We start from the raw sequence: 19,870 nt of genomic DNA, 5'->3' as shown, positions 1-19,870 counted from the left end.
GGCCACTGCCCCTGCAGCAGCCTGGCTACCCTCAGCAGAAATTCTGGCCAGAAGCCTTGTGAGGGCACCCAGCACATCAGAGAACCCACAGAAGAGGAATTCTGTCCCTGGGGATGAGAGGGTTTCACTGGGTCAGGCTGCACAAAGTTCCTGCTCCTAGAATGGGAATTCCTGTGATGGGAAATCCACTTCTCTGGAATAACTGTTGCAGTTTTGTGCCATTCTTATAATTGTAAAATATTTCCTCCTTCTTACAAATGTAAATCCACCCTCATTCAGTTTAAAGATATTGACCTTTCTTCCGTCACTGCAAGATTTGGGAGAAAATAACTTTGATCACTATTTTTCCATTTTCACAGACTTTGGAGAGGACACAAAATCTTCCAGGATGGAGGCCTCATCACATAACCAGGATGTAGAAGCTGATAGCCCTGGGGTCAGTGGGGCAGAGACTGAGGACAGAACAGGAGTAGCCTGGGAGGCATGGAAGGGTGAGATTCTGGAGCTTTTCTTCATAGAGGATATAAGCATGAGAAGAAAAAAATGGCACCAAGGGCAGCTGGGGAGGCCCAGACTGAACACCATAGGTCATAGGGACCTTCCCACTGTTTGTTGACTAAATTCCACACCCGAACCTTCGCTCGGGGCTGATGTGCGTCGTCTGCAGCCTGCAACAAGAGATGGTGATTTAAAATGACAGGATTATTTGAGTTCTGTGGCACAGTGAGATGACTGATTGTGCACAAAGCTTTTGCCAACCGACTGTGCGGGGTTTCACCCTGCATTCCCCGTTTTTGTAGAACCTGCTTCAGAGTACCATGAGCGCATTCTACAAGAGCTTTACCAGTTGGAGAATGAGGGATACCAAACTTGTGCAAGACACCCCACAACTGCAGGAACTGCCACACCTTTTGTGATGCGTAAGCAGGACCATTGTCGGTTTTCACAGCAGAACATATGCCCAGAACAGCAAAGGCCTGCCTCCAGTGGGCAAGGACATCACGGGCCTTCTCCCCAGTGTGAGCCGAAGCCCACATCGCAGAGGAGAACGTGTCCAGAGTGACATGCACATACTTGAGCTGGCCAAACTCGGCAATCTGGGTGACATCGGTCTGCCGAAGCTCCAAGGCCCTAAGACCTCTGGGGTTTACCCCTGCCAGCAAAGGCAGAGCAAGTGCATGGCAGTCATCACATGACTCGACAATGTCACCAGCCTCAGTTGGCGTCAGCTGAAACTGCTTCTGCAGGGTATGTGCATTCTGGTGGAAAAACCCACAGGATGCCTTGGACTGCACGAGTGTATCAGGCTGAGGCGCTACCACCGCTGGGTTAGCCAACTTGTCAGCCCTCGCGTTACCTTCTACTATAAAAACTGGCAAATCGGTGTGACTCCTCACATGCAGAACATAAAATGGATGAACTCGGGCCTGAATGGCACACCACAAGGTCTTCAGTAAATGAAACAAGGCAGGATTACTGACCTCCTTCAAAACCGAATGTGCGACCCAACCGCTGTGCGATGTCAGCCACATAGGCGGAATCCGTGACCAAGTTGAAAGGTTCCTGGGAAAATTTCTCAAATGCCATGACAGCAGCCCTCAGTTCAACCAATTGGGCTGACCCATCCTCATGGCCTTCCAGAACCTGCCACTCAGATCCATCCCTCCAGGTGACAATGGCCTTTCCCGTTCTCCCTGAACTGTCAGTGAAGACGGTGGGTCCTTGCACGGGTTCCTGACTATTCTTGGGCCGCAAAGAAATCTGTGTGGATTTTGCCATATGCAACAGCCAATGGCTGGGCACATGATAAGTGATCTGCCCTGAAAAATTTTCCAGAGCACTCTGCAGGGACACACTGTTTGCAAAGCTCCAGTCAAAATCCTTCCGTTGTACCGGGAGTATGATCTCTGCAGGATCCGCACCCATCAATTGCAAACACTGTTGTCGGCATTTGATTATCAAGCGAGCAATTAGCTCAAACAATGTAGTTGCCGTCTTCTGCGGCTGATGGGGCAGGAAAACCCATTCCAGAACGTGCAAGGAATCAGACCATTTGTCACTCCATTGACCAATGATACCTGTGGGATGCAAATCTGGAGTGGTGATGAACACAGTGACATACACGGAGGGATCAATGTGATAAACCTGACAAGCCGAAACAGCTTGCTGAACCACCTCCAATGCCTTACACGCCTCAGGGGTCAGTGTGCGAGGCGACTTTAGATCAGAGTCTCCTTTCAACAAATCATACAGAGGAGACAGCTGTGCATTGGCTAATCCCAAATACGGACGTAACCAAGTGATGACATCTACCAATTTCTGAGCATCATTCAGTGTCTTCACAGAATGCACAAATTGCACCTCCTGGTGACAGATTGTCCATTCCAGAATCTTGACCCCCATGTACTTCCAAGGTGGTTTCTGTTGGACCTTTTCTGGAGCCACCTGCAGTCCATGAGCATGCAAAGCATCGAGCAACCGAGGCTGAATCCTCAGCAGCTCATCCTGGGTGGATGCGGCCACCAAAATGTCGTCCATATAATGATACAGACGCGCATCAGGAAACTGCTTGCGAACTCCAGACAAGGCACGGGCCACATACCATTGGCATATGGCAGGAGAATTACGCATGCCCTGAGGCAACGTCCCCCATTGATATCTCTGTGCAGGCTCAGCCTCGTTAATTGCTGGCACCGAGAAGGCAAACTTCGGTCTATCATCGGGATGCAAAGGAATCGAAAAGAAACAATCCTTCAGATCCACAATGAGGACCGGCCAGCCTGCAGGAAGCATGGTAGGTGATGGCATGCCCGCCTGCAATGGTCCCATGCTTTCCATCACGGCATTGACCTTCCGGAGGTCTTGCAACAACCTCCATTTCCCAGACTTCTTTCTGATACAGAAGACAGGAGTATTCCAAGGACTGTTAGAAGGCTCCAGATGACCCTGGTCCAACTGCTCCTGCACCAAATTACGAAGGGCGACTAATTTATCATCAGGGAGGGACCACTGCTTCTCCCAAACGGGTTTGTCCACCAGCCACCGTATAGGAGGCGTAGGACACTCTGCGCCCTTCACTGCAGTGGCCCCATTTAAAAATCCATCCCGATACACACCCCCCAGGCAGACAGAACATCCCTCCCCCAGAGGTTGGCAGGAGTGGAAGTAACATGAGGCCTAACCCAGGCCATCTGTCCCTCTGAGTTCGTGACCAGCATGGGCTGCTGGGCCACGTAACATTGCGCCGTCCCTCCCAGGCCCGCGACAGATGTCCCCACTGGATCCAGGGGCCACTCTGAGGGCAGGTGGCAAGGGAGAGAACAGTGACGTCAGCACCGCTGTCGAGAAGCTCGCGGAGGTGGATTTCCGACAGTGTCCCACCAGGAACGGACAGGGTACACAGCATCTCGGGATGGTCCTTGGTCAGGACAGCAGTCCAATGAACCTGAGGCGGCCCGGTGGATCCAAAACCACCAGCTCCACATGACCGGTCAGCTGTCCTGCAAACAGAAGACTTAAAAGGCACAAGTTGAGCAAGTCGCGTCCCTTTTGGGATTGTGACAGGGGGAGTGGGTGTGGAGACCATGGCACAAATCTGCCCTGTGAAATCTGCATCAATGAGCCCCAGGTGCACAATGAGGCCCTGAAGGGTGGCACTGGACCTCCCCATAAGGAGAGCACTCATGCCCCCACCCAAGGGACCAAAGGCATCCAGGGGAACCTTGCGTATCTCAGACGAGTCTAAGACAATTGTTGCTGCGGTGCAGACATCCACACCTGCTGATCCACGGGTGCTGGCTGCAAGCCGGCAAAGGAGACCTCCATCGGCACCTGGGTCTGGAGGGAAGCTTGTGTCTGAGCACGCCCCTCCTGCTGCGCACTCCGCTTCACGTTTCCCGAGTCCAGTAAAGCCTGGCCATTAACATGAACAGTCACCTTACAAACGTTAGACATGTGATTCGGCCTACCACACCAACCGCACAGGAACATGGGGAATTTGACCTTCTGCACCTTCTTCCCCCGCTTCCTGCTGGCCTGCGCATTCCCCTGCTGTGGCCGCCCGCCCTGCAGTGCTGCCCAGACCGGCTGCACAGCGGCAGCCACAGCAGCCAACTTCTGACGTGAGGGAATGATGTTTGCACAGGCTTCTGCCATCACCCAAATACTAGGATCACCAGGCATAGCCGCTATAACCTTATTACAGGCTTCATTACAATTGCACTTGACAAGGTGTGCAATCGTAACTTCACTCACCACAGGATCAGGCACCTGCCTCTCCACGGACGCAATCAACCTTCCCACAAATACCATAAAAGGCTCATCATCCCCCTGGAAAACGGTTGAAAACGGCTGCTTCGGAGCAGCCATTTCTAGGGTCTGCACAATCGCCCCTATGCCCAGCGTTTTGCATTGCTGAAGCACAAGGGGATCGTATCCAACCTGCCCCTTACCATCCTCATAACGCTCTGTCCCCATCAGCATGTCAGCAACAACTCCACACCTGGGGTCCTCCGGCGCCAGCGCAGCATTCCGCCTCACCGCTTGGGCCACCAGACGAGACCACTTGGTCTCAAAAACACCAAATTGCACAGGGTCAAAAAGAGAATGTGCCACACAACGGACATTGTGAGGTGTCAGCATGTCCCTAGCAAGTCTCCGAAGAATGTGCATAACCTCAGCAGACCCCAAACCATGCTGAGCAACCGCTTCACGGAGTTCCTTCTCCAGCTTATATGCAAGGTGTTCATAGGTGTTATGAGTGACGCCCCTGAGCACAGGGAAAGCCTGGGGACCCCCTGGCAAAGCCACCGCACCTGCTGTGTCCCGAGCCTTGGGCCCCCCAGAGACAAGAGGGAGTGACTGACCAGGAGCCGGGGCAACACCACTCGTCCCTGCGCCCCCTGCAGCACCGGCAGAGCCAAAGGAATCCGCCCCGCGACCCTGCAGATGCCGTGAGGAGAGATGTTCATTTATCTCGTCGGTCTTGGTTTTTGCCTCTGGCCAGAAACGTTCAGCGTACCTTGGACGCACGGTCACCTGGCACGCAGGAAGCGTCCAAAGACCTGACGAGAAAGCGCCATGGCCCCGGGCACCCACCGGCCTCCCGCCGGCCGTGTCAGTAGTTGCACTAAAGGTAAACACCCCAGTCCCCTGCTGCGCTGCAGCCCCGCCATGGGTCACCTCGGCGGCCGCAGCTGCCGGCACGGCCCGCAAATCTGGCACGGCGCCGGACGAAACCGGCGCGGCCAAGGACGAGACCGGTGCGAGGCCCCCATCCCCCGATAAGGGGGCAGGCTGGGATGCTGAGGGAGGCACGGCCCGCGGAGCCGCGTCACTGCGGGGCGGCACAAGGGAGCCGGGTACGCCCCCTATGAGAGTCCGTCCCAAGCCGCAAGGTCCCGCAGCGGGCACCGCCCCCACCGAGCGGAGAGGGACGGGCCTCCCGCCCACCGGAGCGGGGCCGGGCGGAGCACCGACCGACGCCCCGCCCCCGGCTGCCTCCACCGGCTGCGCATGCCCAGCAGGCTGCGCGGACCCAGAGGCGTGCAACGTCCCGCCCCCGATTGCCTCCACCGACTGCGCATGCCCAGCAGGCTGCACAGTCCCGGAGGAGGGCGAATTCGCTCCCCCCGCTGAGGAACCCGACTCGGGGGCGGGAGAGCCCACCCCCACTGCGCTCAGGGGAACGTGGTGGACACACCGCAGTTCGGACAACAAGTCGTCACCGCAGCAGCCTCAAGTCGGGGCGGAGGTTGACCCTTAAAGGCCGGGAAGGCACACAGAGAGGGCAACCCGTTCCCCGCCCCGCCACCCGCACAGGGCGAGGCAGAACGAGGACGGTATTCACAGAGAGCCTGTATTCACAGAGAGCCCCCCGGACCTGGGACCAGCTGGCTGTGAGCCCAATCCACCCCGGGCGAACCATGGCCACTCCCCAGCACACCGTCGTGGGGCGGGGAGGGGGGACTCCACATCACACAGGAGCTCAATCTCCTCATCCACATCCGAGATAGAAGGGCTTCCCTGGGAACTCCGAGGGGTACAAGAACCACACCCCCGCCAAAGCTCCTCACATTTCTTCCACTGCACCAGCAGCGGTCCCACGTCCACACTGCAATCATCAAAGAGGGCCTCCATGAGGTGGACCCCCAGGAGAGACCACTCCTGCTTATCGAACGCCTTCGCAGGGTCCGAAAAAAACCCTCGCTCTCGGGCCCACAGAAGCATTCTCTCCAAATCATCCCAGGAAACAGACACCTGTTTACACTCCAGGACCCCCCTCCAGAGATCCAAAATGAGGGAATCATCCTGGAAAACCACAGAGGCTTCCATTGCCCCAAGAAGAGCAGGCAAAACACCAAAAAGAGGGGGAGAAAATGTCACCAATCTCGCAATCTGCTGTCCATGTCTCAGCCTTGGCTGCAATACACTTCGGCGGTCACCAGATGTCGCTGAAGGACACGAGAGAACACAAGCACACCACCACTCAAGGTGAAGGGAAAAAAAGGGAAGTTTTATTCTCTGACTCCAATATTTATAGTTTTACAAAAGTGACAGTGGATTGGAAGGTGACTTTGACATCTCTGCAATGACACTGGTCAAACCAACAGTCCATCAACTCTCTTCTCCTCCATAAAGGAATGAAAAACAATGAGTTATTTACAGAAAGTGTGTGAAAGAATTCACTACAAGAATGTCAACATCAGAAGGCTTAGAAAATCTTAAAAAACCAGGGTGACATTTAAAACTTCTATTTTTTCTACATCTTAAATTCTAGAAGGTGAAACTTTAGTCCAATTAGCTTAATATGCCTGTGCTTTATATTATAAATCTGCAATCTCGCTTGTGCGCCTAAGTTTGGAAGCCCTTTCCAAGGTCTCAGCCCAAATCCTGTGTTTAACTCTAGGCCTTGGCTAACAGGCCCAAAGATCTGAGAAGCCCCTGCATTTTAGTTTCCAACAACACTGATGCTGTCAGTTCCAGAGTGCCCAGGATGCATGTTGCAAGTCAACTCTGTCAGGATCAAGGCGGCTGCCAGGGGGCTGCTTGTGGCTGTGGGAATCCATAAAGTTAGAGGGTTTTTAGGAAATGGTTAAAGAAGAGTATTTAGGCCTCAGGATGTGGCCCGAAGTTCTGTTACAGCAGAAAAGTTTTCCAAGCAAGCAGAAAAGTTTCCCAGGCAGTAGACGTGACAAATAACAATAGGACTTTGTAGATTTCGCTTTAGGATGGCAACAAGTTTATTTAATGTATATCTTTAGAAGGTTACTGTGAATAGAGCTCTGTTCTTTGTCTTTTATGAACCAGTCTTTGTTTTAACTACTATTACGTATGTTTTATAAGGTTGGATGGAAAGCTTGTCAATATGTCTTGTTTTGGTGTGATTGACTGAAATCTAAACTGAGATGATTTTATGTCATTCCGTTCTACCCCACCTTCAGGGGCATTTTCCATTAGGCCAGCATGCTGTTAACATCTAACAATGTTCTGAGGCTGATGTAGTAATAAATAGAAAGGCTGGTCTGAATTTGTCCAGTGTTGTCCATATTTGGACTTTTTGCTGCGGCAAGTGGGTTCCTCTTTTAAGAAGTGGGTTCCTGACACCATTGGATCTATAACTGCCCTGGTGCCTCGACAACTGGTGCCCTGTGTCAGGAAGCCCTGTTCGAGGACGTAGATTAGAAGAAAAAAGAAAAATCGTGGATTTCCCGGCCACTGGAGATTCAAGTGTTAATCAAGAGGATGCTGTATCATCTCTCCCGCCCAAGCCAAGGAATTTGTAAGTAACTTTTCTTGGGAGAGGCTTGGGTAACAAGAAAACGAAAATGGGAACAAAGTTATCAAAAGTTGGATGCTACAAGAGACTGTATCAAAAGACAATGTTACAAGAAAAAGGTCTTTCTGAAGTCTCAAAAACTGAACTTAAAAACTTACTTATATGGGTTAAAAAAAATACGCAAGATTTAAATTTACAGTCTGCCTTTACTTTTCATTTTTGGGATCAGATAAACTGGAGAATATATAATTTAGTCTCTCTTAAAAAAGATGAAAGCTTAAAAGCAATTATGCCGACTTCTAAGGTGAACTTGGACTCAGAAAACAAAGCTTCTGGCTCTGTCTCTTTAAATCCCAGTAAACCTGAGACTGTGTGTGTTTCGGAGAATGTAACAAATGTTGTTTCAAATGTTGATTTGAACTCCACTGGGAAAAGTCTTCCTTCTCTCTCTCTGGGAAAGAATGAGACTTTTTCGGACTCTTCGTCGCGTTGTTCTGTTAACGTAAAAATATGTGACTCTTGTAAGGGGGAAGGGACAAAATGTATAGAAAATGTAAATGAAAAAGTGAATGTGTTTCCTAAGATTGTTTGTGCAGGGACACTGAAAACTGATTTAGATTCTGTTATGCCTGAAGTGGAAGCTGAGGGTGTTTCTTCCACTCGAGAAATTTTGGTTCCGGGTTCAATGCAAACATGTCGGATGCCTGGGGATTCTGGGAATTCTTTTTCATTTAAGCAAAAACATGTTTTTTCTGGTGTTTGTCAATCCATAGATACAGAGAAAGAAAAAATTTGCTTTAATTCAAAGGGTGGAGTCCTTTGAAAGGATGGATAACTCTCAAAAACCTGAAAAAACACGGGTTGAGTTTTTAAAATGTTATGATCCTAATTCTTGTATTTTAAAACAAAACCATGTAAGTTTAAGACCTGGATTTGGGGACTCTCCAGCTGAGTTTTACTTGGCAGGGAGACAATGTGAAACTTGTGGTAAAGTAGCGAATTCAAGGTTAAAATGTGGCAATGTTCCCAGAACAGGGGAACACGCCTCTGTCTCGGCCCCTTTGGGCTGGGCTTCGGGGGAGGCGTGTTGTTTGTTGGAGTCCACCCCTGCCTTTCATGGCAGGGTCCCAAGGAGGGCGTGTTGCTTGGAGGTTTCTGCAAAAAATTTAGAGGCGTGTTCTCATGATCAGGTTGGCCGGCCTCCCGGAGCTGGCCGAGGTCCTGGAGCTGGCCGAGCTCCCGGAATTGGCAGAATTCCCAGACAAGAGCACAGTGTTCCTGTCAGGGGCAGAGTGACTGGAAGGTTTGGATTTAATGATTTTTCAGGATCGGAGAATATATTGATTAGAAGCAAAGGGAATGTTCATACTGTCATTGATCAAAGTGACAATTTTGATTCTCCATTAAAATTACTGGATTGGTCATACATTAATCAGAAATTAGAAAAAGATTCGGATTTAAAGAAACAATATCTTGCCTTACCTGTAAAATATGGAAGAAATGATAGAAATCCAAAATATGAAAGACTCAATCACCATGATATAAAGGAATTACGACAGTCTTTGAAAGAAAGTGGATTTTCTTCTCCCTATTTTAATAGTGTGTTGAAAAATATTTTTAACTCTTATGATTTAGTTCCTGCTGATTGCAGGAATGTGGCATCTCTGATCTTAACCAATTCACAATACCTACTATGGGAATTACAATGGAAAAAAATTACTTAACAAGTTGGTTGAAGGATATGCAGATACTGATCATGCCGATCTAGATGTTGCTCAATTAGCTGGTGATTCACCTTATAATAGGCCTGAAAATCAAGCAGTTGAACTGCCTCGGCCTGTTTTAGCAGACATTAAAGATGCTGCTAGAAAGGCCTTGCTTTCACTTGAGCCTGCTGGCTCACATTTAAGTTCTTATCCACTGATCAAACAAGGTGAAACTGAATCTTATGGTTCTTTTTTGGATAGATTAACTCAAGTTGTTGAAAGGCAATGTCCAGATGAACAAGCCCTCTCTTATATCATTCAAAATCTTGCTTATGTAAATGCTAATGATGAATGTAGAAAAATTATTTTAGCTTTGCCTGATCAGCCTCCAACAGTTACACAGATGCTAACAGCTTGCAGTAGACTTATGGGTTCACAAAATGATGCAAATTCACACGTCAATGCTTTGGAAAAAACACTGGAACACAATTAGGATTCCACATTCATAATTTCAAATATCCAAGGGTTGGTCCAAGCAAACTCGCCAGGACAGACAGGTCAGGCTTGCCTTGGCCTCTGGTGGTTGCTGTTCATCAGCTCCTGAAACATGGGGCTCCATGGTCTCATTCCTATGGAGAGCAATGTGACATTTGGGAGCCTTGGGAAATGAAGGTGCCATTGTGACACTGCAGAGCACCATGGATCCAAGGGACCATTGTGACACTGTAGAGCTTCGTGAAACCAAGGACATCATTGTGGCTCTGTTGGGCCACATGGTCCCAAGGGGCCAGTGCAAAGGCAGTGGTGCGGTATTTAGTCCAGGTGAAACTCAGTCAGTCAGATTTTATCCCAAAAGAACTGAGCGTGAATTTCAAGTCCTAGGAATCATTCGTTTAACATAGGGTGAGCTTGAGAGTTCCCCCATAAGCCTTTAGTGTTGCTATAATAACTTGTCCAAGTTCTACTCCCCTATTGGTTACTTGTTTACCCTATATGGTTATTGTTCTAGAGTGTTCTACCCCCAAGTGTACATGTTGTTGCTTCCCCTTTGTCATGAGTATTTGGATCCTGCCCCTCATACTGTGCTCAACTTCTCCATGTTTATTGTTTCTCACCCTGTTATTAAAGTTCCTTTTAAGCAACTCCATTGATCGTGCTCCTTTTCATTTTCGCCACCCTCGCCCTGAAGTCAGGGAACCAGAGAGGTTTGTCACAGCCACCTTCATTGTGACTTTGGCACCCAAACCGGGACCATGACATTCACGGCTGCCTGTGTCAGTCACGTCAGCTAGGGTTAGCTGTTGGTTAGGCCAGTGCTCCCCGGGATTTTGGATTGGTCCGGGCCCGGCAGATTCATTGTTGCTTCAAGGGCTCTTTCCCAGGATCGACAGGGATGACAACGGTTTCAACTGCACAGGATTGCAGGTGGGTTTGGGGAAATGCAAGACATTTATTGCCCATTTTGCCACTGTGTTTTTACAATATGCATGCACATCCCATAATTGATTTGGGGTGTTCCAGCGGCTCTTCCCTGTAAGGAAGAGAAAGAGAAAAATGGGCAGCCAGATGTCCAAAGTAGAAAGGAGCATATATGGATGCTTTAATTCTCACTGACCATGACATAATATTTTCAAAGAATGAATTAAAATCAATCATGAAGTGGATCATTACAAGCTTTCCAGAGGCCTTTGCTGATTAAATCCATACCACTTAATTTTAGGACTCAGTGACTTTTAAACTGTACAACTTTTGATCAAAAGGGACCCCACTGTGCTGTAGTGTGTTCTTAAGTTTGTCAGTTTGCTCCCCCATTTTCTGTGTTAAATGGTTTCTTCCTTCCCTGTTAGTTCCCGCCGCTGCTACCCTGTCAGTTAGGTTGCTATGGTAACCTCGCTGTTCTTAGTTGCCGATATCCCCTGGTTTCCCTTATAAGTGAAAGTTGTCTCCTCCCTGGGCCCAGTCAATCACCCCCTTCTCCTCCCAGGCTTCGAGAATTTTCTTTTCTCTGGGAGTTATGGTTGGCTGTAGCCCCGGAGCCCCTCCTATATTTCATAACAGTTGGTTACTTTGGTATATCAATTATGTTTCGCACCTCCAAATATGTATTACTATTGGTTAGCTGGGTTTCCCTGCCTTTTTCCCCCCTTTTCCCTTAAAACCCTCTCCTGCCCCCTGTTCGGGGCCATTTGCTGGGTGGTTCCCCTCCTCGTTGGTGCTTCTGCAATAAACCGACAGTTTACCTCCAGCAAGTGGTCGCCTCCTAGTTCGTCTCACATCGCGCCGCTCCGAGCTATCAGCCAGCTCAGCCCGAGGCCAAGACACCGAGGGGGGCTGGCTTCAGATGCGCAGGGGCACCAGCCTTCGCCCCTCACCAGCTAGCCGGATCCAGGGCCATGTACGCCCACGCGCACCACTGCACCCCACATGCTCCCCATCTTCCACACGACCTTTGACCAGCAAGCAGTGTGTTGAAAACTCAATCCGTTGGTCACTCCTAACTTGGGACCACCCCCCAAACCTGCCTTTCTCAGACCTTCCATGATGGTCCAAGATGGCAATAGCCACATGGTCTTGGAGCATCATGCTCTGGAGACTCAAGACAGAAGGAGTCCGAATGTGGCTCGGGAGCCCAAACATCCTCCCTCTATCTTGGGTCCTCTACTTCCTGCTACCACAACCTTCTCTTCTGCCCTGAATGAACCTTCAGACTCCACGCCCACGACTGGGACATGCCCCACTGTCAATCACCCTGTCCACCCTGGACCATGCCTACAGTTAAGGAAGGAGACAACAAATAGCCTTGAAACTCCTCATGGCCCTGGTATGTTATGAAAGAAGAGGGCAGAATCCCAGGTATCAGCCATTGGTTTACGAGGAAATCAAGGAGCTCTGTAGGGCAGCTAAAAACCATAGGAAACACTTACCTTGTTTAAATGGCCTAATGAGGCCCATGTTTACAGCATATGTCCTAACCTGCTAGGATTTAAAATATATTATGACCATGTTGTTGTCACCTACAGAATACACCCTGTGGGAAGGGGGATGGAAGCATTTACTAAATCAATTAATAGCAGACTATGCTACTAATGAGGCAAGGGGGGAATTGACAATCAACCATCTAGCTGGAGAAGGACGACACAGCCTACGAGATGATCAAGCAGCAGATATCCCCAGAGAAGAATTGAATGATATCAAAGAGATGGCTTTGAAAACTTTAATCCAGGTATCAGATGGTAGCACCCCCAATCTGGACAACCTTGGGTGGCTGCAGCTAAAGCTTTAGGACAGTAACACCATCTTGGGTGCCTCTTAAGTAAGCAAACCAATGTTACCTCCCACATATTGAATGGCTTGCTCTCAGACATAGAGACCATCAGACATGCCACCTTGCAGAACAGCAATAGAGTTTTTACTCTGGGCACATGGGCATGGCTGTGCAAACTCTGAGGGCAAGTGTTGCATGAACCTTTCCAGCCACAGTGAGTCAATCCACAAGAGCATTCAGGTACTGAAGGAGGGGTTCAAGAAGCTTCAAATGGAAAACAAAGACTGGGTCAAAAACTCTTCCAATCCTGAGGACTAAAGGGTTGGATGATGTCTAGCTAAAACAGGACTATTATTTCTCTTAGTGGTTGTTTTTTTTCAATTGTTAATTGTTCCATGTTTGTTTGGATGCTTTTAGAAAGTCTTACAAAATTCTTTCAGTTCCATCTTTGTTGTAAAACAGAAAGGTGGAAGATACCCAACACAGACTCCTCATGGACTCCTTGGACAAGACAACTGGAGGCCAGAATGGCATGAAAACTCATGAAAAAAGAGACTCAGTGTGGGAAGGAAAAATCTTAAAAGTACCTAAAAGTATTCTGAAATCCATAAAGTACCTTAAAATCCTTGAGTCTCTCAAGGCATTAATGAGCCCTAACGAGTGTCAGTGCAAAGCTCTCAGGGGATTAATTAAAGCAGGTAACTGGGGCCATGATTGCACAAACTTCTCACAGAATCTGTATCAAAAGGGAAACACCAAGTACCCTAAAATAACTGAAGTACCTTGAAGTATTAATGAGCCCCAGTGAGTGTTGTTACTGAGAAAGGCGCTTCAGGGACTAATTACAGCAGATAATTGGAGGCCATGATTGCACAAGCCTCTCAGAGACTCCAAGGCAAAAGCCAAACCCAAAGTCCTTTGAAACACCTGCAGTCCCTGCAGGGAGCATGAAGGAGCCCCCAGGGCCATTCCTGAGCAAGACTCCCCAGGGACTCCTTCCAGCAGATCCTTGAGGCCACTGGGATGTGGGCTAGGGGGGGATGCTGAGGGCAGGACAAGGGGCTGACAGTGCCCAGCCTGGCTGGGGCTGTGCCAGGAGGCCCCAGGGCCTCAGGACAAGGTGTCTCCTCACAGCCCTTGGTGGCACAGATCCTGCTGTGCCCCAGGGCACCAAGACTTGGCTTCTCTTTGTCCCCGCCTGTCATCACTGCCTGCAGTTCTTTGCTCTGCCTGGGGCCTGGGGACACTTTCTCAGTCACGTCTCTCAGTGGGACCCATTAAAAGTCCAAGAAACTTTGCAGTTGGATTCTGACTTGGAGTTCCTGAGAGGTTTCTTCAGCTCCCTCTCAGGGAGTGATGCTCAGGGCCTGAGCACAAAGCCCCAGAGGCTCATTAAAGTCCTTGTGCTGTGTCTGTGCTGCTGAGCTGGGCTGGGCTCCTGGCACAGAGGCAGCTCCTGGTAACCAAGCAAAGCTTCAAAAGCACATTTCTCTTGATGAGCAGCTCTTCTGCCAGCCCAGCAGGGTTGGGGCACTGCCTGCAGCCACCCCGGACACAGCACAGAGGCACAGAGAGCTTCAATCAGTCAGGGTTGGGAAGGTGCTGAGAAGTGCCTGGGGCAGAATCACTGTCAGCCCCTGGCACAGGAACCTCTGGCTGCAGGACAATGTAGCTATAGCTCCTGGAGCCATCTCCTAAAGCTGGAACATCCCAATGCCTACAGACCCTGTGAGTACATTCTCTGATTGTCTCTTGTGCAGAGCAGCCAGGGGTGCCCAGGGGTTTCCTGCAGAGCAGGGTCCTGCAGCCCAGGGTGCTGTGCTGGGGCAGGGACTCTGCTGCCTGCCAGGGACAGCTCTCAGCCAGCCCTGGCAGCTGCTCCCAGCACTGGGGAGAAGCTGTGGGGGGAAGGAGCCACCCTGAGCAGGGCAGGGGATGCTGCTGAGGGGGGCTGGTGGGGCAAGGCTGCTCCCAGCTCCAGACCAGCCTGGGTACATCTCCAGAGGGCACTTCCCAAAGAAGGTAAGCCTGGGATTGATGTAAAGATCAGGAGCTTTTCTGAGAATGTTTTCAATTTCCTGCTTGGAGAAGGATGGGAACGTTGGGGTGATGACAAAAAGATTTTTTTATTTTATACATTTTTCATATATTTGTCGCTCTATAAATTACTATTACATAGTTATAAATCCATAATCCTTATTTAAGTCTATTAAACTCTTAATGAACTCTATTACTATTATATACTTCTATAACTATAATCCTCTATTAACTCTATTATTTTCCCTAAGTTTTTTCTTTGATTTTAGAAAAATAAGCTGATTGTCTAAATGCATTCCTGAAATACATATAGTATGCAATACATATAGTATCCTGTAAAGTCTTATTATCAGGAACAGGACCAACAAGAACATTGTGTTTTTTGACCAGAATGTGAGCAGTCATAACAAAAATTGAAGGCAAAGAAGCCTTGGACTTACTCCAATGGATTGAGCCAGGGGTGTGTAACTGGGGTAAGTGAATCTCCTATTGGATGTTCCTGTTAAATTTTCTTTATTAAGCAACCTTAATAATTGTGTAAATAAGGGTCCGGGTGTGCCCCATCCCCAGTGGGACACCTGGAAGCATCCAATAAATGTCTGGTTTTTACTTTACTCTTTTAACACTGTTGCAAGGGGGTTTTTTTTCTCTTTTGATTATAAAAAACAAGGGGATAAGAGAAGAAGAACAGGAATTGTAATCCCAGAATCCCAGGACATTCTGAGTTGAAAGGGACACACAGGATCATCAAAGGAATGTTTGAACATTTACAGAGACTCCAGAACTGTAATTTTGGGTGGTCAGTCTCTGTGCTGGGAGCCTCCCAAAGGGCCCTCAGCCACTCCTCAGCCCTGGACAGCAGCAGCATCACCTCTGCAGGGCTCAGCAGGGCTCTCCTGAGCTGCCCCTGCCCAGCTGCACACAGAGCCTGCCCCAGCCAGGGCCCTGCACACAGGCAGGTTTCTGTAGGGCGCCGGCCAGGGCACACAGGCTGGGATGGGCTCTGTGAGCGCTGGCAGGGACAAGGCTCCTCTCAGGAGAGAATGTGCAGGCTCAGGGAGATGCTCAGGGAAGGAGAGGGGGCTGAAGAGAGCAGTGCTGGGGGCAGGATGAGGGCACTGTTGGTGTGTGGGAGGTGCCAGGCACAGCTGGGCACAGGAACACTGTCCTGAGTGCCCGGCTGTCTCTGCCCTGCCCTCTCAGGCACAGCACCACAACATCTTCTCTTGTTTCTGCACTGCCCTGATATTGTCACTGTTATCTGCTGCTCTCAGGGAGGCTCTGGCATTTGCAGCAGCTGAGTCAGGCACTGCCCTTGGCATTCCTGCCAGGAAGGGCTGTCCATTGGAATGGGGTGTCCAAGCTTCCCTGGCACCTGTGGGGCTGTGGACAAAGCAGTCCGTGGGAAAGGGGAATGAGCTGAGCCCCCTCCCTGAGATCCCATCATTGGCACAGCCGGGGATCTCCTTGCTGTCCCTTCCCAGCTCTGAGCTGCCCTCCTGAGTGCAAATCTGTGCCAGAGCCTCTGGGAGTTCCCTGAATGTCCCACGGGGAAGGGCAGAGCTGCCACAGGTGAGGAAATGCTGCTGGGTTTGCCAAGGGAGCCGTGAGTGTCCTTGGCACAACGGGGTGCTGAGGCCTTGCCCAGAGACCTTTAGAGAGGGTGAGACATTCAGGGATTCCTCTGCTCTGGGCAGGGTCTGGTTTATCCCAGGGTGACCCAGGAGTGTGATTGTGCTCTCATTGCAGCCAAAGGTGCAAAGCCAGGGCAGCTGGGAACAAGCCCATGGAACCCCTCAACTTCCCTGAGCCACAAGTAATCCTTTGGCTCTCCCATCCATCCCAGTGGCAAACTCTGAGTGCAGCAAGAATGCTGGGGTTTTCTGTCCTCAGAGAGCCAGGAATGATGTGTGGGTAGGAAAACAATTCCTAAAACCAACTCCTGCCATCTATTTCCTTTAGAAATGGGAGTGCAGATGCTACCAAGCCTGTCCGCATTAGGAGTGATTCCCCTGAAAAATCCTGAATATCCATCCTCATCCCTCTGCCCCATGGCCACAAGCCCAGGGCAATGAGACAGAGATAGCTCCTCGGGATCCTCCAGGCACAGGCCTGGCTGCTCCTGCACACTCAGCCTGGACAACTGGAGCTCAGGTAGGGACCTGGGTGAAGGTTGTACCAGAGCAAGAACAAGGCTTGGTGTGTCCAAGTGCGACAGTCTGCAGGTAATGGCTCAGGTTTGGCTCAAAGCAGCGTCTGCTGACTTGTCCCTGTCCTGTCTCCATGAACAGGTCCCCATGGCAAGGCACAGCAAATGTCCAACAGCAGCTCCATCAGGCACTTCCTCCTGCTGGCATTGGCAGACACGCGGCAGCTGCAGCTCCTGCACTTCTGCCTCTTGCTGGGCATCTCCCTGGCTGCCCTCCTGGGCAACGGCCTCATCATCAGCGCCGTAGCCTGCGGCCACCACCTGCACAAGCCCATGTTCTTCTTCCTGCTCAACCTGGCCCTCAGCGACCTGGGCTCCATCTGCACCACTGTCCCCAAAGCCATGCACAATTCCCTCTGGGACACCAGGAACATCTCCTACAAAGGATGTGCTGCACAGCTCTTTTTCTTTCTGTTCTTCATCTCAGCAGAGCTTTCCCTCCTTACTATCATGTGCTATGATCGCTACATGTCCATCTGCAAACCCCTGCACTACGGGACCCTCCTGGGCAGCAGAGCTTGTGCCCACATGGCAGCAGCTGCCTGGGCCAGTGCCTTTCTCAATGCTCTGTTGAACACAGCCAATACATTTACCCTGCCCCTGTGCCATGGCAATGCCCTGGGCCAGTTCTTCTGTGAAATCCCTCAGATCCTCAAGCTCTCCTGCTCCCACTCAAACATCAGGAAACTTGGGCTCATTGTAGTTAGCCTTTGTTTATCATTTGGCTGTTTTGTGTTCATTGTTTTCTCCTATGTACAGATCTTCAGGGCTGTGCTGAGGATCCCCTCTGAGCAGGGACGGCACAAAGCCTTTTCCACCTGCCTCCCTCACCTGGCTGTGGTGTCCTTGTTTATCAGCACTGGCACATTTGCTTACCTGAAGCCCCCCTCCATCTCCTCCCCATCACTTAATATGTCAGTGTCAGTTCTGTACTCGGTGGTACCTCCAGCCCTGAACCCCCTCATCTACAGCCTGAGGAACCAGGAGCTCAAGGCTGCAGTTTGGAGACTGATGACTGGATGCTTTCAGAAACAATAAACGGACGGCAAATTTCTGCAAATTACATGTAATAAAATTCATCTTGGATACTTCTTGTTGGTTTCATTTTGGAAGTTCTTTTTCTTTGTTTTAGTTTTTTCATATTATCTACAAATAAATGTCATTGTTTGTGGCATTTCTCGTTGTGTTTCTCTCCACCTTCCTTGTGCCCACAGCCTGTTTCAATGGGGAGCTGTGCTCTTGGTGGCTTTAAAGGAACTAAAGGATCTCCCAGCAAAGTTTTCTGCAGAGATGCCATTTTGTAGCCTTCTCTGGAGCTGCTGCAGCAATGTCTGTGTGCAGAGCTGGGGTCAGATCAGTGCTGGCCCAGCAGCTGTGCCTAGCAGCAGCGGCACTTGGTGTTGCCAGTGCTGCTGCCATGGCCCTGCCCCGCTGCCCTGGTGGCCCTGGTGTTGCTGCAGGGCCTGAGTGCTCTTGGGGCCGGGCACAGCCCTGGGGGTGGCAGTGCCGGGGCTGCAGCAGGGACAGGCCATGGGCACTGCTAGGGCAGCGCTGACACCTCAGGCCAGGCCCTGGGGGCTCCAGGCTCCTTGCCCAGGCTCTCTCAAGAACACGCCCAGGCCAATGCTCAGCACAGAAAAGCCCCGTAAACAGCCAAAAGTTGTCCATGTGACTGTCCAGCCACCCTGTCCCCAGCCTGTAGTGCTGCAGGGGTTGTTTGGCCCAGCAAGGGGCTGCCCAAAGTGAGGGACCCGGCACTTGGACTTGTTAAACATCACTTTTTGAATTTGGCTTCTGGATCCAGCCTGTCCAGGTCCCTGTGCAGGGCTCTCCTACCATCCAGTAGATCAACACTCCAAGCCAACTTGGTGTCAGCAGGGTTCCATGAGGCCCCAAAGTGTCCTAATGGTCTCCATGATCCCATGAGGCCTCCCACTGTCACAATGTCCCTTTGGTTCCTTGGGAACCCTCAGTTTGACAAAGACCCTTGGATCCCTAGGCCCTGCAGTGTCAAAATCCATCTTTGGTTCCATGAGGTCTGGCAGTGCAGCAATGCTCTCCTTTGTTCTACTGTGTCACAATGGCCTCTTGGTCCCAAGGGCCACCACGGTGTCCAACATGTTTCCTTCATTCCAGGAGTCCCTGAGGAGCAGCACTGGCCCCTTGGTTTCATGGGGCCCTGCAGTGTCACAATGGCCTCATCATGACACCAGGTCCTGCTCTGTCACAATGCTCTGCATGGTTCCACAAGGCTCTGCAGGGTCCCAGTGGCCTCTTGGTTCCCTGAGGCCTCAGAGTGCCACAATGAATTTCTTGGTGCTGCAGTGTCACAATGGAGCCCTGGTGACACAAGATCCTGCAGTGTCACCAGGGACCCTTGGTTCTACGGGGGACCACAGTGTCACAGTTGTTCCCTCAGTTCCCAGAGTCCTTGTAATGGAGCAATGGCCCCTTGATTCCATTATCCTCAGCCTCTCCCAAGGGTCTCCTTGGTTCTGCAGCGGCTCAGTGGCCCCTTGGTTCCACAAGGCCCTGCAGAGTCACAGTGGCCTCTGTGGTTCCAGCAGGACCCAGACTGTCACAATGGACTCCTTGCTTCCATTCAGACCCACAGTGTCACAATGGCCCCTTGGCTCTGGGCTGCCATGTCGTACACATTGTCACCATGGTCCTCTTAGTGCCACCAGGCCCTGCAGTGTCACAATGGTCCCTTGCTTCCCCAAGCCCCTGCACTGTCGCAATCATCAGAGAATCAACCAGGCTGGAAAAGACCTTGGAGAGCATCAAGTCCAACCTGGGACCCAACACCACCTTGTCACCCAGACCATGGCACTGAGTGCCACATCCAGTCTTTCCTTAAACACTTCCAGGGTTGG

General features: G+C 50.6%; 2 protein-coding genes across 2 annotated transcripts in view; both read left to right on the top strand.

The window, feature by feature from the left end:
• LOC102065316 (uncharacterized) overlaps positions 1–19,870 on the top strand; it is a 603,976-nt gene that overhangs the window by 525,151 nt on the left and 58,955 nt on the right. The gene's annotated exons all lie outside the window — the stretch shown is intronic.
• On the top strand, positions 17,100–18,032 carry LOC141728059 (olfactory receptor 14A16-like). Its single transcript, XM_074534364.1, has one exon. The coding sequence runs from the start codon at positions 17,100–17,102 to the stop codon at positions 18,030–18,032; it is 933 nt and encodes a 310-aa protein (XP_074390465.1).

This window comes from Zonotrichia albicollis, unplaced genomic scaffold (genome assembly GCF_047830755.1).
Source record: "Zonotrichia albicollis isolate bZonAlb1 unplaced genomic scaffold, bZonAlb1.hap1 Scaffold_83, whole genome shotgun sequence".
Taxonomy (NCBI): domain Eukaryota; kingdom Metazoa; phylum Chordata; class Aves; order Passeriformes; family Passerellidae; genus Zonotrichia; species Zonotrichia albicollis.
This window is presented reverse-complemented; position numbering and strand designations above follow the sequence as displayed.

Excerpts from the sequence above, each read along its gene's own strand:
- LOC141728059 (XM_074534364.1), top strand. The coding sequence starts at position 17,100 with ATGTCCAACAGCAGCTCCATCAGGCACTTCCTCCTGCTGGCATTGGCA.